Source organism: Cornus florida, unplaced genomic scaffold (genome assembly GCF_030987335.1).
Source record: "Cornus florida cultivar Cherokee Brave unplaced genomic scaffold, ASM3098733v1 CherokeeBrave_3.0.0_Hap2_Chr10, whole genome shotgun sequence".
Classification (NCBI taxonomy): Eukaryota; Viridiplantae; Streptophyta; class Magnoliopsida; order Cornales; family Cornaceae; genus Cornus; species Cornus florida.
The window spans coordinates 93,171,137-93,180,944 of NW_026775580.1; the positions used below are offsets into that span (position 1 = coordinate 93,171,137).

At 33.9% G+C, this 9,808-nt stretch overlaps 2 protein-coding genes across 6 annotated transcripts; both read right to left on the bottom strand.

Annotated features, from left to right (window-relative positions):
• On the bottom strand, positions 1-3,852 carry LOC132275895 (probable caffeoyl-CoA O-methyltransferase At4g26220). The gene is made up of 5 exons (XM_059777083.1): positions 3,513-3,852; positions 3,178-3,257; positions 924-1,068; positions 717-848; positions 1-624 (listed from the first exon to the last, which is right to left on the bottom strand). The coding sequence occupies exons 1-5, from the start codon at positions 3,579-3,581 to the stop codon at positions 331-333; spliced, it is 720 nt and encodes a 239-aa protein (XP_059633066.1). The 5' UTR covers positions 3,582-3,852; the 3' UTR covers positions 1-330.
• A 1,782-nt stretch (positions 3,853-5,634) lies between these two features.
• LOC132275896 (probable caffeoyl-CoA O-methyltransferase At4g26220) lies at positions 5,635-9,552 on the bottom strand. 5 transcript variants are annotated; one of them, XM_059777088.1, is made up of 7 exons: positions 9,399-9,552; positions 8,116-8,187; positions 7,637-7,747; positions 7,445-7,524; positions 6,706-6,850; positions 6,450-6,581; positions 5,635-6,088 (listed from the first exon to the last, which is right to left on the bottom strand). In XM_059777088.1, the coding sequence occupies exons 3-7, from the start codon at positions 7,703-7,705 to the stop codon at positions 5,798-5,800; spliced, it is 717 nt and encodes a 238-aa protein (XP_059633071.1). In that variant the 5' UTR covers positions 7,706-7,747; positions 8,116-8,187; positions 9,399-9,552; the 3' UTR covers positions 5,635-5,797. The 5 variants fall into 5 exon arrangements, with proteins under 5 accessions (XP_059633071.1, XP_059633070.1, XP_059633068.1 ...); XM_059777087.1 differs by having other exon boundaries at positions 7,637-7,760; XM_059777085.1 differs by having other exon boundaries at positions 7,637-7,711; positions 9,399-9,550.
• Positions 9,553-9,808: the final 256 nt, after the last annotated feature.

Sequence of the window (9,808 nt, forward strand, 5' to 3'; positions counted from 1 at the left end):
AAACTGTAAAGCATTACATGGATGCCATAACACATTCTCTGATCGCTTAATAAACACACAGTTAAACACAAATTCAGATGATTACACACACTAGCAGGCCCAAGTCTAGCCGAGCCTGCGAGCACATAATGTTTTTTGAAAGATTAAGCAAATGCACACAAGGCCACTATATTTTGTCCCTATCGTACCCCTGCCCAAGGAATAAACCATCCCTGCAATCCCTTTTCCAAGCAGCATTTTAAGTTTTTGACATTGACATAACATAAAATTATCTAAAAAACTCCTGAGGTTTTATTCTTCACACACACTCAGGAATAAGTGGAAATGAGTTTAGTAGAGACGCCTGCAGATGGTGATCCCATCGCCCAATGGAGCCTGCGCTATTTGAACGCGAAGATCAGCTGCCAATGCTTTGTTGAACTCAACCGCGAGGTGCCAGTCCGGTTTCCTGGCCTCTGGAGCCGACGACGGGTCAGGCAGAGCCACTGTACCTCCCCAGAGAGTGTTGTCATAGATCACTATCCCCCCTATCTTCAACAATTTCATTAGCCTCTCATGGTAATTCAGGATATTTTCCCTGTCTGCATCCACAAAAGCAAAGTCGAAACCCCCTTCATTCTCTTTCTGTCACAAAAACCCAACATAATGTCAATAATCCAACTCAACAAACCCTTAATAACCTTCAACATTACTCTCCACAATATATATATACTTACATCTTCTAAGAGTTTATCAAGAACCGGAAGAGCTTGAGACTGAATGAAGTCAATTTTGTGTTCAACACCAGCTTTTTGAATATATGGCAAACCAATCTCATATGTTTTCCTATTTATATCCAAGGCTAAAACCTGCAGCATTGTATAAAGTCATAAATATATAGTTGAGTGGACTGACTATATGATTGGTGATCAAATGAAGCAAACCTTTCCATCTTCAGGAATTGAAAGAGCAGTCAGGAGAAGGGAGTATCCAGTGTAAACTCCAATTTCAATAGTCTTTTTCGCATTCAGTGTCTTCAAGATCAAGGCCATAAACTGACCTGCGTCGGGTGCAGTCATCAAGAAGTTCCTGTACAATTACATGCATGGTAAGTTATCTTCTTTCTGCTAGGCAACAGGAAATAAACCACACTTCAATTTAGTGAAATACGGGGAAGGGTGAGAATCATCACGTACTACTACATGGTATGATTGGTCCACTTTGGTGATAGAGTTAACACGGTGATCTTCACCATCCTTGTGCACTGACCGTCCACAAGAGAGTACCCAAGTTTGAGATTGGGAGCCGTTGCATTTGACAAGAGATCTAAATGCAATTATTAAATTTTGTTTTCCAAAGCACTCAACTTGAAACCATTGCAGAGAGCTTATTTCGGGTACAAGCTTCATTCTTATGCCTTTGTAACAGTACGGACGCAGTCCTAGTAGTAACCATGTCTATTGGGCTAATGGCTTTTTCTTCAGCCGAAGCTGAGGCCCACTGTACTATATTTTATTTTTATAAATTTGCTTGAAATTTCCAAAAAAAAAAAAAAAAAAAACACTTGAAACTTATTTATTATTATTATTATTATTCCCTCCGTCTCATATTAGTAGTCCATTTTTTTTTTTTTTACATGTCCCAAATTAGTTGTCCTCTTTGAAAAGTCAAAACAAATAAATTCTATATTTCCATTATTGTCCTTTTATCTTGTTAAAAAAACTTCAAACTTTGTAATTATATATATTTAAATTAGAAGAGATAAATTGATAATTTTAAAAGGGAACAATGCATCCCCTTAAAAATTCCCATTTAAAAAAATGGACCTCTAATGTGAGAGGGAGTAAAATATTGTCCAATTTTTTTTTTGTCAAAATCCTTGTAAAGCCCCCACTATATTTTTGACAAAATCTTAACACACCAAATTCACCAAAGCCAACTCGTCTATCCCCCTCGCTAATCTTCACAATATTGACTTATCTATCTTTGAAGCTATCATTAAACCCATAGCTCTCTTTTTTTTCTCTCTAAAATATATCTCTTTTTTTAAAACAGAGATTTAGAGAATGATGAAGATCTTCCTTTTTTTGTTCTTCTCTCTCCTCTCTTTTTTATAGTTTTGCATAGCTTTAAATGTTTATAGTTTTGTATGAAAAAAATCTATTAAGTTAAAAAAAAAAAAAAGTAATGGTATCAATAAAACTTATAAAAGTCATGAGCTTTTTGTATTTAACCATTGAATTATAACTATTTTTTGAGATCTATTAAAAACCAAATGAATTATTTAACAAATATTTCAATCCATGATTAAATATTTAACCACCGGATTTTTGACTCTTGCTATGAGATCGAGTGCTCTCTTAATAGCATTACTCTAAGTTAAAATTGTTTTATTTACTACTTTAGTTAGGGCTGCATGCAACTCGGGCGTGTAGAAGGTGTACTCGACCTTCAATCTTAACTACTTAATTAACTATGGCCCAACGCATCCTTCTATTTTAAAACTCGTATTTGGAACTCAGGTTTAAATTTCGGGATAGAAAGTGGAGATTATTCAAATTACCCATATGAATCATATGATCAATCTCTACACTAAAATTATAATGCGATAAAGTATAATAAATTTAGATTTAAGCAAAGGAAGTTAAAATAGATAAGCTGATCATAATTTGAATATCATATAGAAAATTAGAAAAAATAAATTTAATATATATATATAACTAAAATTTGGGTTGTTAGCACCTCAACCCAAGCCTAATGGATCGGATTCGGGTCAGATCAATTAAATTCATATCCGATTTGTTAAACTAACGAATTATTTGATTAAATATTCCAATCCATATCATATTTAAATCGGATTAGGATTGGATCGAATTCAAATTAGGATTAAAATCACATTACTCACAATGAGATGATTCAAGCTAGTATGATTTTTTTCCCCTTTCTTCTCAAGGTGACCCCCTTTGTTTGTTTGTTTGTTTTCTAATAATATTACACTATTTTGACAATCAGATAGGCGCTATGACAATCAACATAGAAACATTTCCAATCCATGTATTTTCAAAAACGCCTAGTTTATCCGACAATAAATGAAATGAAAAAAATTAAAAATTTAAAATTAAAAAAAAAATGGGTATGAGAGATCTACAGAGGTTGATCAGAAAATTGAGAGCAAGACAGAAAGAAGAAGAATTTTACAGCGGCTGTCGTGCCGTAACTTCCCGTAGCTCCTTGAGAGGCTCTGCTTCCCTTGGGAACACACTGCTCTCCAGTATATACTGTCACAAATTATTACAAGATCAAATCAATATCAACTAACTAATTAAGGCCTCAAAAAGTGTAAAATCAAATAAAATATGTAACATAATTAAGATACATTGTTCTATTTATTTGAAAAAGCCTAAGTTATACTTGCTTCAAGGTGCATATGATATCAATATACATGTAATGATGTAAATCAAGAAAATTATATATATATATAAACAGTAAAAAATGTACAGGAAGTGATCAAGAGATAGAGGGAGAGAGAGTGCCTTGTATAACTCATCAGACTGTAACAGCCCCATTTTAGCTCTTTTATCTGTCTGCCCAATGTGTTCCATTGCTTTAGAGAGCAACCACTTTAAGCAACCGCTTGATTTAGTTCAGTTCATTCAAGAAGAAACAGAGAGGACTGCAGATATTGCCTGCCAATTCCATGAATCTAATGCTTATAATAGTATATAATAATACTATGAATCTAAAGCTTATTATAGTATAATAATATTGTGAACCTAAAGCTTATGAAGTTGACTGATGGGACAATAGTTGGATTGGTCGACAGGCCGGCTCTGTGTAAGTAGCATTTTTGAAGGTTTCAACCAATTATTCAAATTAGTTGATTCAGAAGTAGGTGGAGATTTATTTTGCATTTTGATCCAAGTGGCCGGCACTTTTGACATTGCATCAGGCAATCAATTGATGCGACTGCAAATCATGGTCCACCACCCCAACAATGCAAGAGAGATTTCAACAGTTTGTTGATAATAGATTGATTGAACTCAGGTTATGTTTGGCCATACGAAATTAGAATTGAAAAAATTTTTGACTCCAATTTTATGTCTGCAAAACAAAGTACATATTATTATGCAGCATTTAGATCTATATTTATGTGAAGCAGTGTGTTCCATTCCTCTATGATGTCCAATAATTATGACAGGCGCGTAAAAGAGCCAACATATGCAGCTATTTCAAAGCAACTTACCAATAATACGTTTGATTTTGCAATTTCAAACATGATTTAGAAGACACATTATTTAATCATACTATCATTATTATTGACTCCAGGGTTTCAACCAAGGGTATTTAGGTAATTTTAATAAAAACAAATCATTAAAGTATAAATTTAAATTTTATTTGAGTTTGTGTTAATCAGGTTTTAATCTTCATTTTTATTTTATTTTTTTCTTGTTGAAAAGTTGGCTTTGTTTGGATACATGAGAGAGAAAAGAAATTAAATGATAGTATAGCAATAATCTCTATTTATGTTTGGATCGATAGAAGAGAAAAGAAAAGAAATAATAATATTCATGTTTGGATTTGATAGAGGGAAAAAAAGAAAAAAAAAATAACAACAACTAAATTACTATCATATTTTTTTAAATAGAAGTGATATGAATAATTTTCTGTTTTTAATTATTTGGGGCACTTTTGAAATTATGAAAATACTATTTAAGCACTATCATTTCTCTCCTTATCTTCTCATTTTTTAGGAATAAGTAGCTATCCCTCTCTATCTCTTCCTATTACTCCCAAACACACTTAAGTCATATCATTTCTCTTCTTTTCTTTCCCTATCCCTCCAAACATCCCATCCAAACGCACTCTTAAAGCAAATTATATATATATATATATGAACAAGGTTTACAGAAGATTCAGCTCAAGCTGAACTGAATATGGCAGCCCGGACTAGCTGTTACAACAAAACATAGATACAAAACATAGGCCCAATCCATTCAGACGGACCCTAACTAAGTGGGATACATATGACTAAAGCCATAAACCTTGACATAAACTCAAACAATATTAAGGGCAAATAGTAAAGTTCAAATGGACCATGGCTCATGGTGATGGAATTCATAAAGCTCAAAATCATTCACTGAAGGCAAAATTCAAGACCGCAGATAGCACAAGCTTTTAATTTCTTATCATGCACTTTAATTGACCTGTTATTTGATTTTTTCTATTTTTTTTTATCAGGTTCAAAGTTTTCATTATAGGCTTCGTTCAGCTGCATGGATGTAGAATTTTAAAACTCGAATAGGTGGAAATGGGAAAAATAAATAAATAAATAAATAGTTTAATTTTGTGAATTGTTTTTCTTGAATTTCACAAATTCCAATTCTCATGCTCCAAACATACCCTACAAACACAAAGACGGCACTTTCCTTCTAATTCATCCTCCTCGACCCATCCCTTTTTTTCCTGAAACGGCAAGAAAGGAGGAGGAATGAAAGAGGAATATGCAGGTGTAGAAGAAGCTCAGCCCCATCTGGTGAAGGTAAGTGAGCAGAGGTAACACAATTCCGCTGAAGGAAGTTTTATTGGTGTTTGTCAGCGGCTTCGTGCCGCACTGGAGTTTTTCCTTCAGGATATTAAATTAAATTAAACACAAACTTAAAAGACACAAAATACAAAGTTATAAATAACCATGGTAGATACACAAGAAGTAGTCTAAGAGTCCAAAAGCCAATTTTCAAAACAACTGGACTTTCGGCTAGGCTACGTAGTCACCAACGTGGTGTGGTGTTGACAATGGCTGCCACTTCTGAGATTGGCATCAAGATATGCGCCTGCAAATCATGACACCATCACCCAAAGGAGCAAGAGAGACTTCAACGCGAGGGTCTGCAGTTATGGATTGATTGAACTCTATCGTACTCAACCTTAACTTTCTCTTGGCCGCCGGTACAGACTCTTCAGCCCAAGCAACCATTCCACCCCACAGCGTATTGTCGTAGATGATTATTGCACCAATCTTGCAGAGTTTCATCAGCCTCTCATGGTAATTCCAGTAATTGTCCTTATCGGCATCCACAAATGCAAAGTCAAAGCTCCCTTCGTTCTCTTGCTACAAAAAATTAATTAAACAGTAAGAATTTGAATCCTCACAAGTACATTGTTCTGCATAGGAAAGGATAGAGATCATTTCCGCGGTAAAGTAGGGTCCTCTCCGTTTGTGACGACCACACCTCATGTTGGTAATCTGCACCTTTTCCCTATGCACAACTTCCTAATAGGATCCTAATTCAATTTGTGGGGACCACACCTTTCCCCTATCACAATGAAGTGGGGTCCTCTCCATCTATGGGGGACCACATCTCATGTGTGTAATCTCTACCTTTTTCCCCATGCATAACTTGGTGATAGGATCCTAATTCCATAGTATAACGTCTACCATCAAAGCGAAGCTTAGAAGATTTAATACTTACATTTTCTAAGAGTTTATCAAGATATGGTAGAGCTTTAGACTCGATGAAGTTGATTTTGTGCTCAACACCAGCCTCTTGAATAGTCGGCAACCCTATCTCATATGATTTTCGGTTCACGTCTATAGCTATAATCTGCAAAAAAATGTATGTCGAACCGATGAATGATACATAAGACAAACACACACACACACACATATATATATGTGAATGTACGTATTAGTTAACAGACTAGAGATGGATGTTTGGCAGTGAGAACCTTGCCATCATCAGGAATGTTCAGAGCAGTAGTGAGAAGTGAGTATCCAGTAAAAACACCAATTTCAATGGTCTTTTTGGCATTCACCAACTTCAAAAGCATGGCCATTAACTGAGCTGCATCTGGTGAAGTACCAAAGAAGGCCCTGAACAATATTTAAACAAAGGTAAAGTTATTAAACCAGATGCAAAAATTTGCATACATATACATATATAAAGTCCAGTCTTCACAACTCATGTATATATGATGCCAAATGACCGGGATTGTGGTTTCTGCATCTTTTTTCAATCATCGTTTGAACCTTAATTTATTATAAAGCACATATTATTTTCATCTTATGTGAAATGCGGCATTTATATATATATTTGTGTGTGTGTATTGTAAGATTTGTTAAGCAATAACCAGATGCAAAAACTTGAACCTCAATATATTAGAAAGCACATATTATTCATATCATGTGAAATGCAGCAGTTAGATTTATACTTGTGTGCGTAAAACTTGTTAAGCAATATGCAGTTTTTCATAATTGCAAAGAATGACCTCCGATTTTTCTTTTCTCCCAAATTTTCTCAATAATTCAAAATATATATATAAATTGGGATCATTTTATTCTCTTTGGAGTTCCAAATAACCACCACTAAACGATATTTGTTAAATATCAGACAGAATATTAAGGGAAATACATGACTATGTTGGTGAAGCAATTGAGTAAATTGAAGTTAGAAAGAAGAATAATTACAAAGGGTGGCTTGCACTAGCATCCCTCAGGTCCTTGAGAGGCTTCGGCTCTCGCGGGTACACACTGGTCTCCAATATATACTGCTATGCCATAAGTGGAAGATTAGATTAAAAAAATTAATAATGATAGGAAAATAAATATTCAACAAGCATGAAGAAAATGTATATCTAGATAATGGACACAGAACAGTACCTCATATAAGTCCTCGCTTTGCAACAATATGGGGTTAGGCTTAATTGCTTCCTTTGGAGTGTGTTCCATTACTCTCTGATGTACAAGAATTCCGACAGGCGTAAAAAGGAGCTATTATATGCAGCTATTTCAAAACAACTTACAGGAAATCATTTTCGAATTTGCAAATTCAAACATGCTTTAGAAGGCACATCTAATAATAGTATCAATATATATCAACATAAATTCTTGGATTTTATTTAATTTAGTTCGCTATGATTGATTTTGATGTGGAGGTGATCTCCATGACAAATCTGTATCACTATTTTCTTTCCTGAATTGAAATGTTTCTCCAACAAAGAAGCTCGTAGTTAACAATACAAACGCAAATAGTCAAAGCCAAGGACAAGACAACTACAAATGTATATGCATATATGTTTGTGATCTGTGTGTATGTATACGTATATATCATGGGAAAAAGAAAATGGTATAAGATTTACCTTTGGTGTTCTGGAGTTGAAGAACTGGATCAAAACTATACTGGTTTTGCTTTAAGCTGCTGGCAAAAAGCCCTGGATGAACACCACTCGAGTTATTTTTTCAACCACAACTAGTATAGCTTCCATTATATTACCCAATTATTTCATGATAGTAAATTCATATTTTAATATCATCTATCATTCAACAAATACTTTATCATCTATCATTCAACTGATATCTTTGTTGATGGTCAAAACCAATTGGTGTATAATCAACAATTTCCTTTCTTCATATGAAGACTCACTAGTGTAATCTCATCCATATTTCAATGGTCTAATTCTTCAATAACGATATATAAATCTGTTTCCTTCTCTTTGAAACACAAGCTATTGTAACTTTAATATTTAAATCATTCAACAAATCTTGTACTAACACATAGTTTGCTTTATTGCATCCGGACTCCCCACTAGTACATTACATTCAACTCCGTAAGTGAAACCTAAGGCTCGTTTGGCAACTGTTTATGTTTTGTGTTTTTAGTTTTATATGATAAAGTATTTCCTTTTTTTTCATTTTTAGATTTGAGCTCTTTTTTTTTTTTAATGCAAATGTGGTAGTGTAAAAAAAATAAACAAACACTATCAAACATTATTTTAGCCATTTATTTATATCCTTTACTGATTTGACAAAAAAAAAAAAAAAAGAAAAATAAATGAAACAAAAATAGTTTGAGCCCTAATTTAGCAATATTCATGGTTTGGAGTGGCAAAACTTAAAGTATGTTATAGATTTTTAGTGAAGAGGTCTTTCTGACTTCTAAATTCGGGATGGTCCCCCAAACACTACCCAAACAGAAAGTGACGACGTTCTATTCACTTTTGGTAATTACGTGAAAGCGATGACGTTTCTGGTGGGATATAAATTATAATAGTTGGCTGTGTATAATTTCATAATTGACCCTATGAGGCGGGGTATACCGTGGACCCGTGAGATACATCCTCTTTCTTTCTCTCTCTATACATATTATACATATATATAATATATAGCATATGACAACATTAAAATTGTGCAAAAATTTAAAACTACGATTTTTTTCTTTCTTTCTTTTTTGATGTTAGAGCTTCTATAATTAAGTTTATATTTTCATTAAATATAATTAAGTTAATTTCAATATCAGAACTATGAATCTAAATCATTCAATGAATATATATATATATATATATATGAATGTAAATCTAAAAATTGAATATATATAGTGATCGATTATACTGAAAGGTAAAAGTAGTGATTGAGAGCAGCCTACCTTGGCATGTGGAACACTTCAAATCTGCCACAATTTCTCTCTCTAACCACAAATCATCTCTTAAACCCCCTCTCTCTCTATATCTATCTATCTCGACGAATTCTGAGTTTCTTCTAATCGGGAAATAGGAAATACGCAATCTGATTGTCCAATGGCACTCGGATTAAGTGGAGAGCATCGATATAAAGAGAGTGTTTCAATATAAATGGGTTGAACTTTGAAGAGGCCGAGCCAATTCTAAGAACATTGTGGGCTTGATCTCGGGCATACGGGTCACGGGTGGGCTGGTCCTTTAAACAAATTTGGGCTCAATTCATTGCCTACTTTCCACCACATTCTAGGTTCAAATTCTGTTTAAGATTAAAAAATAATAATAAGATAAAAAAATAAAAATTGAGTGTAACAGTTTC

Excerpts from the sequence above, each read along its gene's own strand:
- LOC132275895 (XM_059777083.1), bottom strand. The coding sequence starts at position 3,581 with ATGGAACACATTGGGCAGACAGATAAAAGAGCTAAAATGGGGCTGTTA. Across the intron at positions 849-923 it reads CAATTCCTGAAGATGGAAAG|GTTTTAGCCTTGGATATAAA; the intron begins GTTTGCTTCATT and ends ACAATGCTGCAG. Across the intron at positions 625-716 it reads TTGATAAACTCTTAGAAGAT|AAAGAGAATGAAGGGGGTTT; the intron begins GTAAGTATATAT and ends TTTTTGTGACAG.
- LOC132275896 (XM_059777088.1), bottom strand. The coding sequence starts at position 7,705 with ATGGAACACACTCCAAAGGAAGCAATTAAGCCTAACCCCATATTGTTG. Across the intron at positions 7,525-7,636 it reads AAAGCGAGGACTTATATGAG|TATATATTGGAGACCAGTGT; the intron begins GTACTGTTCTGT and ends ATGGCATAGCAG. Across the intron at positions 6,089-6,449 it reads TTGATAAACTCTTAGAAAAT|CAAGAGAACGAAGGGAGCTT; the intron begins GTAAGTATTAAA and ends AATTTTTTGTAG.